This window comes from Scyliorhinus canicula, chromosome 3 (assembly GCF_902713615.1).
Source record: "Scyliorhinus canicula chromosome 3, sScyCan1.1, whole genome shotgun sequence".
Taxonomy (NCBI): domain Eukaryota; kingdom Metazoa; phylum Chordata; class Chondrichthyes; order Carcharhiniformes; family Scyliorhinidae; genus Scyliorhinus; species Scyliorhinus canicula.
In genome coordinates, this window is record NC_052148.1 from 94,028,802 (window position 1) to 94,049,319 (window position 20,518).

General features: G+C 49.8%; 1 protein-coding gene across 1 annotated transcript in view; it reads right to left on the reverse strand.

Annotated features, from left to right (window-relative positions):
* The window catches only part of LOC119963629 (cell division cycle protein 20 homolog), a 93,519-nt gene that overhangs the window by 24,895 nt on the left and 48,106 nt on the right, over window positions 1-20,518 (reverse strand). The window contains exons 6-8 of the mRNA XM_038792959.1: window positions 11,392-11,486; window positions 10,564-10,795; window positions 8,967-9,092 (exon numbers count right to left, since the gene is read on the reverse strand). Coding sequence (XP_038648887.1) covers window positions 8,967-9,092; window positions 10,564-10,795; window positions 11,392-11,486 — 453 coding nt within the window. The remainder of the gene's footprint in view (window positions 1-8,966; window positions 9,093-10,563; window positions 10,796-11,391; window positions 11,487-20,518) is intronic.

A 20,518-nucleotide genomic window follows, 5' to 3' on the forward strand; every position in this document is an offset into this window, starting at 1 on the left:
CTGGATAGAAATTGTCCCATTGGGCAGACGCAGCATGGGTTCATAAAGGGCAGGTCGTGCCTAACTAATTTAGTGGAATTTTTTGAGGACATTACCAGTGCAGTGGATAACGGGGAGCCAATGGATGTGGTATATCTGGATTTCCAGAAAGCTTTTGACAAGGTGCCACACAAAAGGCTGCTGCATAAGATCAAGATGCATGGCATTAAGGGTAAAGTAGTAGCATGGATAGAGGATTGGTTAATTAATAGAAAGCAAAGAGTGGGGATTAATGGGTGTTTCTCTGGTTGGCAATCAGTAGCTAGTGATGTCCCTCAGGGGTCCGTGTTGGGCCCACAATTGTTCACAATCTACATAGATTATTTGGAGTTGGGGACCAAGGGCAATGTGTCCAGGTTTGCAGATGACACTAAGATGAGTGGTAAAGCGAAAAGTGCAGAGGATACTGGAAGTCTGCAGAGGGATTTGGATAGGTTAAGTGAATGGGCTAGGGTCTGGCAAATGGAATACAATGTTGACAAATGTGAGGTTATCCATTTTGGTAGGAATAACAGCAAACGGGATTATTATTTAAACGATAAAATATTAAAGCATGCTGCTGTGCAGAGAGACCTGGGTGTGCTAGTGCATGAATCACAGAAAGTTGGTTTACAGGTGCAACAGGTGATTAAGAAGGCAAATGGAATTTTGTCCTTCATTGCTAGAGAGATGGAGTTTAAGACTAGGGAGGTTATGCTGCAATTATATAAGGTGTTAGTGAGGCCACACCTGGAGTATTGTGTTCAGTTTTGGTCTCCTTACTTGAGAAAGGACGTACTGGCACTGGAGGGTGTGCAGAGGAGATTCACGAGGTTAATCCCAGAGCTGAAGTGGTTGGATTACGAGGAGAGGTTGAGTAGACTGGGACTGTACTCATTGGAATTTAGAAGGATGAGGGGGGATCTTATCGAAACATTTAAAATTATGAAGGGAATAGATAGGATAGATGCGGGCAGGTTGTTTCCACTGGCGGGTGAAAGCAGAACTAGGGGGCATAGCCTCAAAATAAGGGGAAGTAGATTTAGGACTGAGTTTAGGAGGAACTTCTTCACCCAAAGGGTTGTGAATCTATGGAATTCCTTGCCCAGTGAGGCAGTTGAGGCTCCTTCATTAAATGTTTTTAAGGTAAAGATAGATAGTTTTTTGAAGAAAAAAGGGATTAAGGGTTATGGTGTTCAGGCCGGAAAGTGGAGCTGAGTCCACAAAAGATCAGCCATGATCTCATTGAATGGCGGAGCAGGCTCGAGGGGCCAGATGGCCTACTCCTGCTCCTAGTTCTTATGTTCTTACGTTCTTATGTTCTAAGACAGTTGTATGGGTGCAAGGGCAGCCCTGCAAACCATGTCCACATGTTTTCGGCATGCCCGGACCTTAGAGTGTTCTGGCAAGGGTTCGCGAGGGCAATGTCCAAGGTGCTTAACACACGGGTGGTGCTGAGTCCAGAGATAGCGATCTTTGGAGTGTCAGAAGACCCGGGAGTTCAGGGGGCGAAAGAGGCCGACGTCTTGGCTTCATTGGGATGGTGTGGGAAGACTGGGTCGCATGGGGTAATGTCTATTTAATTGTTATTGTATATTCTCTTTTTGCACTATGTTAATGTTTACTCTAGTTTGTTTTGTTATTATGGTTACTACTGTTTTATTATGAAAAATTCTGCAAAACCTTAATAAAAATACTTTTTTAAAAAATGATTTAGATGAGGGAATAAAATGTAATATCTCTAAATGCAGACGACACCAAGTTGAGTGGGAGGATGAGAATGCAGAGATCCTTCAGTGTGATTTGGACAAGTTGAGTGAGTGGGCAAATGAAATGAATGGCAGATGCAGTATAATTTGGATAGATGCGAGTTTATCCACTTTAGTAGCAGAAACAAGAAGGCTGACTATTATCTGAACAGCAATAAATTAGGAGAGGGGAACATGCAATGAGACCTGGGAGTTCTCATACATCAGTCACTGAAGGTAAACATGCAGGTGCAGCAGACGGTAAAGAATGCAAATGGAATGCCGGTCTTCATTGCGAGAGGATTCGAGTACAGGAGCAGGGATGTCTTGTTGCAATTATACAGGGCCTTGGTGAGGCCACACCTTGAATATCTGTGTAGTGTTGGTCTCCTTATCTGAGGAAGGGTGTTCTAGCTATAGAGGGAGTGCAGCAAAGGTTTAACAGACTGAATCCTGGGATGGCATGACTGACTTTTTTTTAAAATAATTTTTATTCAAATTTTCACAAAGTATCATCAACAAAAAGAAAAAAATGACAAAGAACAGAAAGAACCCCCCCCCCACCCCCCCCCCCCCCCCCCCCCCCGTGCATACACAAAGGAAGAGAAAAATGAACACCTGTCATTCGCACAAGACAACTGCCCGTCCCTTCAACAGAAAGGACAGAACCACCCCGTGTATACACAAAAGAAGAAACAAATAGCGCCCATCATTAGCACAGAACAACTATGCACGTCCCTTCAGTACAAAACAAAGAAACGACCCCCCTCCCTCACCCCCCACTCCCCTTCCCCCCTCCGGTTGCTGCTGCTGCTGGCCTTCTATCGTTCTGCCAGGAAATCCAGAAATGGTTGCCACCTCCTGAAAATCCCCTGCACCGACCCCCTTAGGGCAAATTTCACCTTCTCTAATTTAATAAACCCCGCCATATCGTTGACCCAGGCCTCCACGCTTGGGGGCCTCGCATCCTTCCACTGAAGAAGAATCTGCAGCCGGGCTACTAGGGACGCAAAGGCCAGAACACCGGCCTCTTTCGCCTCCTGCACTCCCGGCTCCACCGCCACCCCAAATATTGCGAGTCCCCAGCCTGGATTGACCCTGGATCCTACCACCCTCGACAGCGTCCTTTCTACGCCCTTCCAAAATTCCCCCAGCGCTGGGCATGCCCAGAACATATGGGTATGATTTGCTGGGCTCCCTGAGCACCTAATACACCTGTCCTCGCTCCCAAAGAACCGGCTCATCCTTGTCCCGGTCATATGAGCCCTATGCAGCACCTTAAACTGTATGAGGCCAAGCCTCGCACAAGAAGAGGAGGAATTCACCCCCCCCAGGGCGTCCGCCCACGTCCCCTCCTCAATCTCCTCACCCAGCTCCTCCTCCCATTTATCCTTCAACTCCTCAACCAAGGCCTCGTCCATCTCCTGCATCACTTGGTACGCTGCCGAGATCCTCCCCTCTCCAACCCACACCCCCGAGAGCACCCTGTCCTGGACCCCACGTGGGGGCAGCTGAGGGAACTCCGCCACCTGCCGCCTGACAAACGCCCTTACCTGCATGTACCTAAAGGTGTTCCCCGGGGGGGAGTCCAAACTTCCCTCCCAGCTCACCCAGGCTCGCGAACATCCCATCTATAAACAGGTCCCCCAACCTCCTGACACCTGCCCTGTGCCAACTCAGGAACCCGCCATCAATTCTCCCCGGAACAAACCGGTGGTTCCCCCATATCGGGGCCCCATTGAGGCCCCCACCTTCCCCCTGTGCCACCTCCACTGCCCCCAAATTTTGAGGGTAGCCGCCACCACCGGGTTCGTGGTATACCTCGTTGGAGGGAGCGGCAGCGGCGCCGTTACCAGCGCCTCCAGGCTCGTGCCCACACAGGACGCCTTCTCCATCCTCTTCCATGCTGCCCCCTTCCCCTCCATCACCCACTTACGCACCATTGCTGCGTTGGCAGCCCAATAGTACCCACTGAGGCTGGGCAGCGCCAGCCACCCCCCCCCCATCCTTGCCCCGCTCCAGAAACACCCTTCTCACCCTCGGGGTCCAGTGTGCCCACACAAACCCCGTAATGCTCCTGTTAACCCGCCTGAAAAAGGCCTTCGGGATAAGGATGGGGAGGCACTGGAACAGGAACAGAAATCTCGGGAGCACCGTCATCTTGACTGACTGCATCCTACCCATCAGAGACAGTGGCAGCATGTCCCACCTCTTAAACTCCTCCTCCATTTGCTCCACCAGCCTTGTGAGGTTAAGCTTATGCAGGGCCCCCCAGCTCCTGGCCACCTGAACCCCCAAGTACCAGAAGCTCCTCTCCGCCCTTTTCAGTGGGAGCCTACCAATCCCCCACTCCTAGTCCCCCGGGTGTACCACAAACAGCTCACTCTTCCCAAAGTTGAGTTTATACCCTGAGAAATCCCCAAATTCCCGGAGAATCCCCATCACCTCCAGCATTCCCCCCACCGGGTCCGCCACATACAACAATAGGTCATCCGCATAGAGCGACACTCGGTGCTCCTCCCCACCCCGGACCAGCCCCCTCCCGTTCCTCGACTCCCTCAGCGCCATAGCCAGGGGTTCAATTGCCAGCGCAAAAAGTAGGGGGGACAAGGGACACCCCTGCCTCTTCCCTCGGTATAGCCGTAAATACTCCGACCTCGTCCTATTCGTGGCCACGCTCGCCATCGGGGCCTCATATAACAGCCTCACCCAACTGACAAACCCCTCCCCAAACCCAAACCTTTCCAGCACCTCCCACAAGTACCCCCACTCGACCCTATCAAAGGCCTTCTCCGCGTCCAGCGCCACCACTATCTCCGCCTCCCCTTCTACCGCCGGCATCATTATAATGTTCAAGAGCCTCCGTATATTAGTGTTCAGCTGCCTCCCCTTCACAAACCCCATTTGATCCTCGTGGATAACCTGCGGCACACAGTCCTCTATCCTCGTGGCTAAGATCTTTGCCAACAACTTGCCGTCCACATTCAAGAGTGAGATTGGCCTGTATGACCCACACTTCAGGGGATCGTTGTCCCGCTTAAGAATCAAGGAGATCAGCGTCCGAGACATCGTCAGGGGCAAAGCCCCCCTTCCCTTGCCTCGTTAAAGGTCCTAACCAACAGGGGGCCCAACAGGTCCGCATACATCTGGTAAAATTCAACCGGGAACCCATCCGGCGCCAGCGCCTTCCCCGACTGCAAGTTCCCTATCCCTATGACCAGCTCCTCCAGCTCAACTGGCGCCCCCAGCCTCTCCACCTGTTCCTCCTCCACCCTCGGAAATCTCAGCCGGTCTAAAAAGCGCCCCATCCCCATTCCTCCGCCGGAGGTTCGGACCGATACAGTTTCTCATAAAAGTCCCTGAAGACCCCATTAATGTCTACCCCCCTTCGCACCACATTTCCTCATTGGCTCGCTGACCTCTCGGAATTTCTCCACCTGGAGAAGTACGCCATCCGAGGGTCGGAGGAAGACTTCCTAGATACTGGGGACGGTTTGTTGGCCTGTTCCAAAACCTGTTCGAGGCCAGCAACGAGGAGTAAACTAAGAATAAAAAACCAAGAAAGATGAGGAACCAAAGGACTGCGCAACCCGGGGGGGGGGGGGGGGGGGGGGGGGGGGGGGGCTCTTCCCCGGAAAAGAAAAGAAAAACTCAGCTGAAGCCAAGGGGGGCAGCTATAGACTGATCCAGAGGGCAGCAAAGTGTACATAGGGTCAGTTAAATGAAGGACAAAATAAACCTCTCTGTACAATAAAGTGAATTAGCGCGGGTTAGAAAAATGTAATGTATATATAACTGTTTATAAATATGAGAAATGCCAAAAAAGATTTTTTTTTTTAAATGTCTCTGCGGATTTGCTCTCTCTATACCTGCTAAAAGTCTTTATTTTCTTTCTCATCTGGTCTTGAATATTCCTAGATATCCAGGGTTCTCCAGACTTGTTGCTGCTATATTTCATCCTAAAGGGGACATGTTGGGTCTGTGCTCTCCTCATTTCTTTTTTGAATGCCCCCCCATTTATTGCTCTGCTGTAGATTTTCCTGCCGGAAGCCGTTCCCAGGCTACTTTGGCCAGATCCTGCCTTATTCTAATAAAATCTGCCTTCTCCCAATCCAAAACCATTTTTTGCAGACCATCTTTTTCCTATACTCCCAGCAAAGTGACTGCCCCCCTTTTTATTACTAAACTCTACCCACAAAGCCTTGTTTAAAGACCCCACCATCCCTCCTTATTGCAGTGGCTGACTCCTTAATTAATAATGCATCACCACCTCCTCTTTTGTACCGTCCCCTGTCTCGCCTGAAGTTTCTATACCCCAGAATGTTGAGCTGCCAGTTCTGCCCGTCCCTCAACCATGTTTCTGTGATGGCAACAACATCACAATTCCACCTGTCAATCCACACCCTTAATCCATCAGTCCTACTTATAATACTCCTAGCATTAAAGCAGAGACCATCCAGCCTCATCAGACTCCCTTGGAACTCAACATGGCTGAACAGCCACTGTCTTGGTTCCTTTACTATCGTAGCCTGTGTCCCTATTGTACTAACGCTCTGAGGTTTCATGATGTCAAATCAACTGTTAAGTTGAGAAAAAAAACTAAGCTGTTGCCTAGCAGCCAGAGGCCCAGACTGGAAAGCAGAGACATTAGAGTTCAGTTGGAGCTAGGCAATCCAGAAGCAAGAAGTTTTCTACAGAAACTGCCAGTACAGGTGAGTCAATATAGAGAGACAGAATGTAAGACCCAGGAGCTAAAGGACAGTTAGAAACCAGGGAATGAGAAAAGTCCCTGGAAGACTGAAGTCAAAGGGAAAAAGAACTGAAATCTGAACAAGGTACTGTCACTGGAGTTCAAGAAAGGTATAGAACACCAGGTTAAAGTCCAACAGGTTTGTTTCAAACACAAGCTTTCAGAGCACTGCTCCTTCCTCAGGTAAAAGTGAGCAGTGCTCCGAAAGCAAGTGTTTGAAACAAACCTATTGGACTTTAACCTGGTGTTGTAAGACTTCTTACTGTGCTCACCCCAGTCCAATGCCAGCATCGCCACATCATGGTTAAAGAAAGGGGCATAGAGAGGGTCCCAGTTAATAACAAGACTAGAAGGTGCAGACCTGTAAATGCAGCTAGGTAGAGCCAGGCATCTGGGGTGATAAAGGTTGGTGGCACCTCAATACACCCTTCGAAGACCTGGTTTTCTGTTGGTGTGTTGAGAGATTGTATGGGAGCTTGAAGGCATATGATGTTCCAGGGCAGAGGAATACTGAAAGGAGAGGTTGAAATCCTGGATGAGGATTCTTGGTGAAGGCATCCAAGAGAAAGCGTTGTTTAGGAGAAGGTTCCAAACATGTTCTTCGAGAGTCGAGTTTGGAAACCTTGTGTGGAAGTCAGAGCTCCAGTGATATCAGTTGGCTCACAGTGCAACAAGCATCTGGGGGGATTTGATGAGAAAGATTTGATGTGCGGCATCAGTTACTTGGTTACAAAATGTGTGTCTAACCACATTTCACTTATTGGTTTAATGGACCGTGTACTTACTGAGAACATTAGAGTATAAGCAAGTTTGTAACTTGTGTTATCCTTACAAATCTGTAAATATTTGTGAAGATATATGTAAATATCTGTGAAGGGGTGAAAGAGTAGTGTATTATAGTTAACCTTTTCTTGTTTCATCATTTTGTTAAAAGTTAATTGGCAGTCCTGCAACTCTGTTCATCCAGGTTTCTGAATAAAAAATGAAAATTATGAACTGTCGAGCCGGATTCCACTCTGGGACCTGACTGCCCAATAGTAACATCAAGTAGAATCGTAACAGGGGCGGCATGGCAGCGCAGTGGTTAGCATTGCTGCCTCACAGCGCTGAGGACCCGAGTTTGATCACGGCCCCGGGTCACTATCCATGTGAAGTTTACACATTCTCCTCGTACCTGCGTGGGTCTCACCCCCACAACCCAAAAAGATTTGCCGGGTAAGTGGATTGGCCACGCTAAATTGCCCTCAATTGGGAAAAACAATGGATTAGGTACTTTAAATTTATGTTTTAAAAAGTAGTATTGTAATATTAATATTGTCAACACAATTGTAATTCCTGATTCATGGAGCCAGACATTTCTAAATAAATGTTGCAATTTAACCTTTTATAGACATAGACATAGACATAGAACAGTACAGCACAGAACAGGCCCTTGATGTTGTGCCGAGCAATGATCACCCTACTTAAACCCACGTAACCCGTAACCCAACGATCCCCCCATTAACCTTACACTACGGGCAATTTAGCATGGCCAATCCACCTAACCCGCACATCTTTGGACTGTGGGAGGAAACCGGAGCACCCGGAGGAAACCCACGCACACACGGGGAGGACGTGCAGACTCCACACAGACAGTGACCCAGCCGGGAATCGAACCTGGGACCACTGGAGCTGTGAAGCATTGATGCTAACCACCATGCTACCGTGAGTCCCCTATGTGGTTATAAAATATCAACAGTTCATTTATCTGCACACGTGATCGGCTCTGCTTGTAAAGTGGAAAAAGGTTAAAGATGTTTCTCTTTCACATGATCAACCTTTAAATGCACAAGCACAGTCACATATGTACAAACCGCAAAACCAATTAAAGCTGACCAATACTTTCAAAAGGCTCATGACTCATAAGTATCATTTATGCTGGTCAGCGGAGTGTGAAAATACAGCGGCAATGTCCACGTTTAGGAGGTCAACACCTATTTGATCAGCAGGGGTATTCATATAAGGTATTCATGAGCTCAATTAGATAGCAATGGCCATAAATCCTGTGTAATAAACTTGAATGCATAGAAATTAGAGTGCAGCCTTAAAAAAGTGGCTGCAGTCTGCACACTTCAAGATCAGGCTACCTCACTGCGCACTCGTCAATCTTTAATGATACAGCTGGACTCAATGTACCAAGCAGCCAGACAAGGCAGCAGGTCATGGTACCAAGGTTGAGGAGCCCAGAATATTTCCAACTTGGAATGTTGTGCAAATGCTCTGGAGGAAATGTATTAAGGAGCCACGGACACCTGGCTGTCCATTAATAGAACTCTGACTTATGTCCTCAATATTTTATATCAGAGCAAAATCAATGAACAATACCTCAAATTCTCCTAATCGCAGAACATGATCATAAAGTTAAACGCATTAATGTTCTGGCCCAGTTGTACATTATCATATTGTCTCACTTGTGATTTTGTATCCACATCTCGAATACAGTTCCCACTCTTTGTGTCCCATATACGTAGATGGCCATCTTTCATTCCTCCTCCAACAGCAAGTATTCCAGATTGCCAAGAGCACCAGTTCATGGCCTATTGAAAAGGAAATTTGATTATTGAATAAAAGAGTTCTGTTTTGTCCAACCATTATCTTTTCCTGCAATTAAATATAGACACATATCTAGATTTATGAAATCAGAGCGATGATCTTTGTATCAATGATCCATTTTAACTACGTCATTTCCCAATGGATTAACTTGGCCAGGCCCCATCACTGAGGACATCTTGGTGCAGACATCGGGAAGCCGTCAAGGCCGGGGCTCAAACCAGCTGCCCCTCCATCTCGAGGTAAACCTCAGGGCACCATGGGCACTGAGCAGGGGGAGTGGGTGCTAACCTGGATCCATCCCATGGAGTGGGGATGGTGACCACCAGCTTCCCTAAGTTTCACCCCTCTGATGAGGCCACGTCTCGGTCACTTTCGTCCACATTGCAGCCCAACCTCCGAATCCTTGGACCATCTCTCCAGACATTCCTCCTCCCCGTAACACTCACCTACCCTGGACATGTCCAGGAATGTCCCTGGAGCTGTGACCCATCCCCTGGGTGTTCAGGTGTTGGCTACTGCATGTGTGGTGTTGCCTCATGTAGTGTTCAAGCACAGTGTCAATGCACGAGGTGTGATTGGGATGCAAGGCAATGACTCCCACATGCAACATGGCCCGCCCTCCCACAGTAATCCACTTGGGTTGTGCGATGTGCTCACTTAACCACGATTGCCAACTCCCTATTAACAATAGCCTTTAGCCGCATGACCAGAGGCCATGGCAATTGGTGGGGGTTTGGGTGGTCGGTTGGGAAGACGGGCAGGGGCTAGGGTTGCCCCCGGAACATGTATACAAGAGTATACATAGGGTTTGGCATGGTGGTGCTGCACACAGTTACCCCCCGCACAGTGCCTCCCTCAGCTCCCCCACCCTCTGCATGTTGGCCCACCCCCGCAGAAGGTGCCGCCCCTCCCCCTAGCCGAGGGTCCCCCACTTCCCACCGAGCAGTGGGCACAAGCCCAGCGCCCCCATATTCATTGCCTGTGAGCTAAGATAGCTACTCATCTCCTCGGCTCCCCACAGATGCCCTTCCGCCAGGTTCGCGGTTTTCAAAAGGAGTACTAATCAGCGGCAGCATGAGCACTTGCTGGGGAGCCACTTTATGACGAGTGGCCATTGGATATGGGGTCGCTCCCATTAATTGTATAGACATAGAGCTTAAGTGGTGATAATTATTTTCTCGCCACACTATGGCGAGATCCCGATTTTACCTATGGGAGTGGGCTGGCATAGTTCTCATTTTCAGCCTCTCCCACTATTCACCAGCCTTGTTTCGCTCGAGCAAGAGCGCATAAAGGCCAGAGAATCATGCCCAAAAAGTTTACAGACAGATATTGATAGGCTAGGGCAGGGGTGGGCAAACTACGGCCCACGGGCCGCATGCGGCCCGCCAAAGGTCATTATGCGGCCCACCAAGATCAAGTCATAAAAAAAAATCAAGGTTAAGTAATATTCACCTTTACAGCTGACTGTTGATTATTAATGGTCATGTCTGGTTTGCTGTTAATGCTGGTTCCTGGATCATTGAGCCAGATATTCAGTCGACCATCATTGCCACCACTAGCAAGAATCCTGCCATCTGGTGACCATTTGAGGCTACATACTTGGGAGTTGTGGCCACAGAGTGTTCCAACATGGTGTTGTGCAATCCTTACATCATGGTGGTGAATAGTCCCAAATCGGGATCCACTGCAGAAAGGAAATATATATCAAATATGTTTATTCCTATATCAGAAAACCTCAGCAGTTATTCCCAAAATGTGAAATTCCATTTCCAACAATATCTCAAAAAATTATTTCATATTCCGAATCAAAATGCATAATGTAAATAGTGCAAATGAATCTTGTTTATATTAGATCACAGAAAGCCTTCAAGTTCTAAATTTAAAGTCGAGTTTGAATGACGAATTTTAAGATTCAAACCTAAATGCACTCATTATCTCTTTTCTCTGACGTACTCCATTCACTTGATGGAGAGCTCAATGATTCACGGCTTGGGTCCCTGTCTGTGCGGAGTCTGCACGTTCTCCCCGTTTAAAAAAAATAATGTTTCCGCTTTTTTCTAAGGGAGTTGTCAAATAGGGGACTCTCTCAGTAACTATTTGGATCTGAACAAAACTGTGTTTAATCTTATACATGCAGTAAAAACCCAGAAAATTCTAATAGTCATCTCATACCTGATTAAGAAGCATGTAAGTGCTTTGTAAAATGAAGCTAAAATGTTTGAAATGTGTGAACGTATATGCTTAGATGGTGGTTGTGCAGCCAGGTTACTAAAGACATACCTGCTGAGAATGTAGTCATTCCAGCTCAGAGAACCAACCATTGAGCTGTGGCTATGCATATTTCGCAGTTTCTTCTTGGTCTCAACATCCCACAGCTTGAATTTAAAACAAAGATTGTGAACAAAATGTATTCAATTTACCATGATCTGAACTTTTGCATGCGAGATATACAATGACCATTATATATTTGTTTCACTTCTCCTTTTATTCCTCTTCTAAAGGGTGGGGCCTATAACTGTAATATGGTCCCATGTATGCAGTTAGCATTCCTATATCTGTACAAGTGTCCATTTGCTAAAAACTGACATATATGAATAATTTGTTAGCTAGTGTAGAAACAAACTTAGCAGGCTTACACCCACTATCTATCCATTAGTTGTGTGAACAAAGATTCACCAGTTTTGTAAAAATAAATATTTGCGCACAAGCAAGAGGTGGGTCCTAACGATAGAAGTGCAAGATTGCACCATTTACTTTTGTGTATCAAGAGCAGTCGCTCAAGGACATTTACTTTTAATTTTAAAGGGCAGGTGGTGGCCACATGAGTGCCCCATGAAAGGCATGCAGGCTCTGCAGGCAGTGAGCATACCAGTTGGGAGGCAAAGGATAAAGATGTGGAAGGATATTGTCTGGAAGCCAAGCCTTTGTCCCTCTTTGCAACTTTAAATCTTCTACTCCCATCATTCACAGCCTCATAATTGTACATCATCTCTTGGGAGACGTCATCACTCTCACCTCTCCCTGCAGTCCAATCATCTCCTGGGAACTCCCATCACTCCCCTGACTCTGCAAAATGTTGAAGGCGAAGGAAGGAGCAGTGAACCCCAGGTTTAGTGGTGCCCCTGCAGATTCTCCTCCAGGCTGTCAAACAAACAGCGGGTGGTACTTGTCCCCAGTGATGAGGATTTACCCTCCTTGTCTGGCCATGGTGGCCTGGATGGAGATCACAGAGGAGTGAGAAGCCATGGGGTTCAACCAAGATTCAGAGTCCAGTGCCATACGTGGGTAAATGATTTCCTTCAATCTGCCAGGGTAAGTGGCACAGCAGTGCTGCATCAATAGGGCTCTCATGAGTGCATCAATTATCTTAAGAAATGTCTGGAACTGGAAAGGAAAATGAAGCCATCTGTGTATATTGGTGGTTCATTTTCTCTAGGAAGGGAAGTGTCAAGATGTGGGAGATATTAGGAACTTGGGATCAAATACTGTTAACCCAGACTCAAAGGCATACGCCCACACCTGGCTGAGTCACGTGGCCTCATTCAGACTTAAACTCATTAGGGAATGCATAGGTTGATTCACCCAAGTTCCATTGTCTTTCAGGACATTCCCGCATGACCAGTCATTATCCTGTTACAGACCCATTTGCCCATCAATGGAAAATAGTTGCATATGAATGGCATGGCTCTGGTATTTTGTGTAAATGGGAGTGGGCAGTCAAGCAGCCCAGTTACAGTTGATAAGTTCCATTTTGGACATTTCAGAGGAGGGCCTTTGTTGAAGGACAGGGCTGAGCTGAGGAGAGAGAGAGAGAGAGAGAATCGATTTGGAACAGGCAAGGGAAGAAGGATGAAAGCAGCCATCAAAGAGATCATGAAAAAAGCCACAGAGAGAAGGTTTTGGAAAAGGGTTCTGAATGAACGTTCTCAACAGAAGAAAGATTGCTTCCTAAATGCAAGTTGGAGTCAGCAAGCAGCAGTGTGAGAGCCAGGTCGATCCAATAACTCATATGTGCTCAGAACTGCAATACATCAGAGACAGCACAGTGGCACAGTGGTTAGCACTGCTGCCTCACGACACTGAGGTGCCAGGTTCGATCCTCACTCTGGGTCACTGTCTGTGGGAGTTTGCACATTTTCCCTGTGTTTGTGTGGGTTTCGCCCTCACAACCAAAAGATGTGCAGGGTAGGTGGATTGGCCATGCTAAATTGTCCCTTAAATGGAAAAAATGAATTGGGTATTCTAAATTTTTTTTTAAATAACTGCATTACATCACTCTAGTCATGGACTCCACACATCAGTGGTTTGGTGAACAGGGGCAAAACATCTGGACCTTCCTCCAAGTGCCCCTTCTCCTGAGGGAGGCAGGAGATGCCAATGCACATCAGGAAGGAGATGGAATTCACATCAGCCACATTGGTTACATCCTTGCAGAGCACTCATAGGGTCAGCAACCATTCCTCATCCTCTCTACTGTTTTTTAAAATTAATTTACGGGCTGTGGATGTCACTGACTAGGTAAGCATATATTGCCCAACCCATCGTTGCCTTTCAGAAGCAGGTGGTGAGCTGCCTTCTTGAACCACTGCAGTCCCCGAGGTGCAGATACACCCACAGTGTGGTTAGGGAGGGAGTTGCGGTATTTTGATCCAGTGACAGAGAAGGAACAGTGATATTTTTCCAAGTTGGGGTGGTCAGTTAATTGGAGGGAAATCACCAGATGGTGGGGTTCCCAGGTAACTGCTGCTCTTATCCTTCTAGATAGTCGTGGTCGTGGGTTTGGAAGGTGCTGTTGAAGGAACCTTGGTGAATTACTGCAGTGCATCTTGCAGATGGTGCACATGGCTGCAACTGTTAATCGATAGTGGAGGATTTGAATGTTTGTGGATGGGGGAATAATCAAACGGGCTGCTAGGTTCTGGATGGTGTTGTGCTTCTTGAGTGTTGTTGGAGCTGCACTCAGCCAGGCAAGTGGAAAGTATTCCATTACATTCCAACTTGTGCCTTGTCGATGATGGACAGGCTTTGGGGGATCAGGCGGTGAGTTACTCACTGTCCTTTGACCTGCTCTGTTAGCCACAGTAGTAATGTAGCTAGTCCAGTTCAGTTTCTAATCAATGGTAACCCTCAGGATGTTGATTGTGGGGAATTCAGCAATAGTAATGCCATTGAATGTCAAGGGTCGATGATTAGATTTTCTCTTGAAGGAGATGGTCATTACCTGGCACTTATGTGGCGCAAATGTAACTTGCTACTTGTCAGTCCAAGCCTGGATATTGTCCTGGTCTTGCTGCATTTGGATATGGAGTCCTGCATTACCTGAAGGGTTGGGAATGGTGCTGGCTATTGTACAGTCATCTGCAAATATTCCCACTATTGACCTTATGATTGAAGGAAGCAGTTGCAGACAATTGGGCCGAGGACATTACCCTGAGGAACTCCTGCAGTGATGGCCTGGAGCCAAGATGATTGACCTCCAACCACCACATCTTCCTTTGTGCCAGGTATGACTCCAAGCAGCAAAGAGTTTCCCCCCTAATTCCCATGGACTCTAGCTATGGTTCCTTGATGCCATACTCAGTCAAATGCTGTCTCATCTAACCTCTGGCATTCAGTTATTTTGTCCATGTTGGCAGCAAGGATGTAATGAGGTCAGGAGCTGAGTAACTCCAGTGCCCCCCAGCTGGCAAGTCCGAGGAGGTTGCCCCTGCCCCATGCATAAATCCTCCAACAGGCTGAATCTCTCGGGCCCTGGACCTCCACAGAACGGACACCAAATCCTTCAGTGGCAATGAGGCATAGCGCTCGGCAGCCTATTTCCACCTCAATTGCTGGTGTCACACCAAGACATAGTAAAGTTTTATGAGGGCACAAAGATGGTAAGGATGTTCAACCACTGTAACTGTATTCAGATGTAGATTTATCACAATATATTTGATTCACTGATTGATATGTGAACCCGACTCATTTATTGGCACTTGTTCAGTCAGAGGGCATTTTATACTGCCTTGGCTCACAATTGACAATCAATTATGGCTGCAAGGGATGGAGGCTATTCTCAGTTGTGTGTCGGCAACAATTTAGTTGCGTTTCAAGTCCAGATGACCAGACCTGCTGAGATTTTCCAGCATTTTCTTTTTGGTTTCAGATTCCAGCATCCGCAGTAATTTGTTTTTATATTTTAATTTAGTTGTGTGTTTGCAGTCAGTCTTTAATAGATATTCCTGTGTCTGGCAAGGTTTGTAATATACACTGTAGGGGATATGTTTGAACACGTAGAGACTGGTAGCCCTCCCTTATAAGCAGTGTCGAGAAAAGGGGCTGAGGTTATTCACAACTGTCACAAACATACTGCTGTACGACCATTCATCGCCCTTCCAATATGGACAGTGACGCAACCGTCAATTCACGCGAGGCAGAGAGTTGAAGTGAACAGTGGCTTTAATCGACTAGAACAGTGACTGCCTGCGACTGATCTGCAAGTGACAGCTGCCCACAGGGCAGCTGCTCTTTATAACTCCCCTCAAGGGGGCGGAGCCAAGGGCGGAGCCCACAAGGGCACCGACATGATACATTCCGTGTAGTACAGTACAATGGTCCATAGGTGGAGCCCACATGGGCAACAGCGTGATACAATGTGATACAATGGTGAATGGTTAGTACAATACGTTCACCATATTCACCCCCTGTTCAAAAATCCGGCGGGGGTGAAGGGCTCACAGGTTCAGTCTGTCCAGCGCCCTGATCACGCGCTGCAATCGCCGGAGTTCTGGTTTCGCAGCGGGCACGGGTTTCGAACTCGGCGGTGTGGGCATGGGTGGTGAACTCGTCGGTGCGGGCACAGGCGTGGACTTCAGGAGCGTGTCTTCAGGAGCTTCATTCCTGTGAGTCGGCCGGGGGGGGGGGAGTATAAGAGGGGGTGTGGAGGCCATGTAAGGGCGGGAACACTGTTCGGTGTAGGTTGGGGGGGTAGGTTGGGGTGGTAGTAGGTGAACCTGCAGGTGCCAGGTCCCGGAGGGAAACCGTATCCTGTCGGCCGTCGGGGTGTCCTACGTATGCGTACGGGGGGTTGGTGTGAAGGAGCTGACCCACTCGACCAGGGGGTCGGACTTGGGAAACTTGGAGATTCCTAGACCGTAGGGCCAGGAGGACGGCCTTCCATATCGTCGCGTTCTCCCTCTCCACCTGTCCGTTTCCCTGGGGGTTGTAATTGGTAATCCTGCTCGAGGCGATGCCCTTACCGAACAGGTACTGACGTAGTTCGTCGCTCATAAACGAGGAGCGGGGGACTTCCGGTGTGCACCATGGAGTGAGTGGTCACACAGAGGCAGCTCCTGCCCAACGTTACAGAAAAGAGCTCTTTTTTAAGCAACACGGGTTGGAATTTCGATGAAAAGGCGTAGGTGAATGTTGGAGGAGTACTTTCCCCCAGGAATGGTATGTTTCTTGGTTATCAGAACCTTAGAAACAGTGCAAGATTTGGCTGAAGCAGCAGCAAACAAAAGCCTCTGCAAGCATGCAGGCGGGGGAAGGGCCAGCTGAGAGGCCTCAAGCTTACTTGAGGGCCTTTATGAAAGCTGAATTCTAGCAGCAGAGGGAAGAACTGTGAAAAGATCTCACCAAGGCCATTGAAGAAGCGGAGACGGACTTCCGGTAGCGGTGATGCGGAGCTAAGCCGCACGTTCGGTGGCTCCTGATATTTTAGGACTTTGGGGCTCTTTTAAGGGGCCGTAGTGGTGCTGTTTGGACTTTTCCCCATGTGGGAACACTCCTTCTCAGATTCTCCACCGGTGGATGGCCTGGACTAGGAGTGGAGCGGTCAGAAAATCGGCTTTGGAGCAGAGAAAGGTGCAAGGCAGGAAAGGCAAGATGGCGGCGGGCGGGGAAGCAGCAGCGTGGCAGCAGTGGGCGCGGGAGCAGCAGGAGCTACTTCAGCGCTCCTTTAAGGAGCTGAAGGCAGAGATTCTGGAGACGTTTAAGGCCTCCCTGGACAAGCTCATGGCGACCCAGACGGCTCAGGGTGCGGAGATCCGAGAGCTTCAGCAAAAGGCCTCGGAGGACGAAGACGGACTCCTGGGCCTGGCAGTGAAAGTGGAGTCGCACGAGGCGCTCCATAAGAAGTGGTCAGCGAGGATGGAGGAGATGGAGAACCGGGCCCGTCGGAAGAACCTGCGGATCCTGGGCCTCCCAGAGGGGCTGGAAGGTTCGGATTTGGGGGCCTATGTGGCCATGATGCTGAACACGCTAATGGGTGCGAGGTCATTCCAGGGGCCTTTGAAATGAAATGAAAATGAAAATCGCTTATTGTCACGAGTAGGCTTCAATGAAGTTACTGTGAAAAGCCCCTAGTCGCCACATTCCGGCGCCTGTCCGGGAAGGCTGGTACGGGAATCGAACCGTGCTGCTGGCCTGCTTGGTCTGCTGTAAAAGCCAGCGATTTAGCCGAGTGAGCTAAACCAGCCCTATGGAGCTGGAGGGTGCCCATCGGGTGCTGCTGATGAAGCCCAGGCCAAACGATCCGCCTTGGGCGGTGCTGGTCCGTTTTCACCGCTTTGTCGACCGCGAGTGTGTGCTGCGTTGGGCGAAGGAGAGGAGTAGCAAGTGGGAGAATGCGGAGGTCAGGATATACCAGGACTGAAGTGCGGAGGTGACGAAGAGAAGGGCTGGCTTTAACCGGGCGAAAGCAGTGCTTCACAAGAAGGGGGTCAAGTTTGGCTTGTTACAGCCGGCACGCCTGTGGGTCATGTATAAAGATCGCCAGCTATATTGTGACTCCCCGGAGGAGGCCTGGACTTTTGTTCAGGCAGAGAAGCTGAACTTGAACTGAGCACTGAGGGCAGGGGAATGCTGTATACAGCCCGGAGGCTTTGACCTCCTGGGTATCCTTTCGCTTTATCGGTTCTATTGGATGATTTGTTTTTGCTGTTCTGCTTTTTTTTCTGCTTGTTTGGGACTGCTATCTGTTTATTTGGGTGTTTTGTCATGTTTGGGGTCTGTATTTTGTTCACTGGTTGAGAGTTTGGGTGGGGTTCGCGGTCCTGTTGGGTCATGTGCCCGCCTTTTCCCGCGTTTTGGGTCGGGGGTGGGGGGGTTTGGGAGGGAAGCGCGAGCTTTTTTTCCCGCGCTAGAGGAGTAGTGGGCGGGACCGTCACTGGGGGGGGTGGTTGTGTTGCAATGGGGAGGGTCTTTGGGGTGGCGGGAGCAGCCGGGGTCAGCAGGAGTCGGCTGGCTTACAGAAGTACAATAGAAGGGGTTACGCAGCTAGGGGGGGGGGGCCCTAGCTTTGGGGGGGGGGGAAGGTTTGGGGGGGGAGGGGGGGGGAGAGGGGGGGTACCGGGTTGCTGCTGAAGTGGCGAAGGAGCTGGAGCAGGTAGAGGGGGTCGGGGTGGGGGTTTGCCGCTGTGGGGAACGGGCTGAGCGGGGGGCGTGGGCACGTGGCGGATTACGGAAGGGTGATGGCTCGTCGACGGGGGAGGGGGGTAGGTGGTCCCCTGATCCGGCTGATCACCTGGAATGTGAGGGGACTGAATGGGGCGGTTAAACGTGCCCACGTGTTTGCGCACCTGAAGGGGTTGAAGGCGGATGTGGCCATGCTTCAGGAGACGCACCTGAAGGTGGCGGATCAGGTTTGATTGAGGAAGGGATGGGTAGGCCAGGTGTTTCATTCGGGGCTGGATGCAAAAAATCGGGGGGTGGCGATCCTGGTGGGGAAGAGGGTGTCGTTCGAGGCGTTGAATGTGGTGGCAGACAGTGGCGGGAGGTATGTGATGGTGAGCGGCAAGCTGCAAGGGGAGCGGGTGGTGCTGGTCAATATATAAGCCCCGAATTGGGATGATGCAGGTTTCATGCGGCGCATGTTGGCCCGGATTCCAGATATGGAGGTGGGAGGCCTGATAATGGGGGGGATTTCAACACGGTGCTGGATCCGCCACTGGATCAATCCAGTTCCAGGACGGGTAGGAGGCCTGCGGCGGCTAAGGTGTTGAGGGGGTTTATGGACCAGATGGGAGGGGTGGACCCATGGAGGTTAGCGAGGCCGAAGGCCAGGGAATTTTCATACTTCTCCCATGTGCATAAGGCTTACCCCTGGATTGATTTTTTTCGTTCTGAGTAGGGCGCTGATTGCGAGGGTGGAAGACGCTGAATATTCGGCGATAGCCATTTCTGACTACGCCCCGCACTGGGTGGACCTCGAGCTGGGGGAGGACAGGGACCAGCGCCCGCTTTGGCGCTTGGAGGTGGGGCTGCTGGCGGACGAGGAGGTGGGCGGGCGCGTCCGAGGATGTATCGAGAGTTATCTGGAGGCCAACGACAATGGGGAGGTCCGAGTGGGGACGGTCTGGGAGGCGCTGAAGGCGGTGGTTCAGGGGATGTTGATCTCCATTTGAGCGTACCGGGAGAGAAGGGAGCGGAGAGAGAGAGAGATTGGTGGGGGAGATGGTGAGGGTCGACAGGAGATATACGGAAGCCCCGGAGGAGGGATTGTTGCGGGAGCGGCGCAGCCTTCAGGCTGAGTTTGACTTGTTGACCACCAGAAAGGCGGAAGCTCAGTGGAGGAAGGCACAGGGTGCGGTGTATGAATATGGGGAGAAGGCGAGTAGGATGCTGGCACACCAGCTCCGTAAGCGGGATGCGGCCAGGGAGATTTGTGGAGTTAAGGATTGGGGAGGAAATGTGGTGCAAAGGGGGGCAGACATCAATGGGGTCTTCAGGGACTTCTACGAGAAACTGTATCGGTCCGAACCCCCAGTGTAGGAGGGGGGGATGGGGCGCTTTTTGGATCGGCTGAGATTCCCGAGGGTGGAGGAGGGACGGGTGGAGGGTCTGGGGGTGCCAGTTGAGCTGGAGGAGCTGGTTAAAGGGATAGGGAACATGCAGTCGGGAAAGGCGCCGGGGCCGGATGGGTTCCCGGTTGAATTTTAAAAGATGTATGCAGACCTGTTGGGCCCCCTGTTAGTTAGGACCTTTAACGAGGCAAGGGGTGGGAGGGGGCTTTGCCCCCGACGATGTCTCGGACGCTGATCTCCTTGATTCTTAAGCGGGACAACGATCCCCTGCAGTGTGGGTCATACAGGCCGATCTCACCCTTGAATGTGGATGCCAAGTTGTTGGCAAAGATCTTAGCCACGAGGATAGAGGACAGTGTGCCGCAGGTTATCCACGAATATCAAACGGGGTTTGTGAGGGGGAGGCAGCTGAACACTAACATACTGAGGCTCTTGAATGTTATAATGATGCCGGCAGTGGAGGGAGAGGTGGAGATAGTGGTGGCACTGGACACGGAGAAGCCCTTTGATAGGGTTGAGTGGGGGTACTTGTGGGAGGTGCTGGAAAGGTTCGGAGTTGGGGAGGGGTTTGTCAGTTGGGTGAGGCTGTTATATGAGGCCCCGATGGCGAGTGTGGCCAC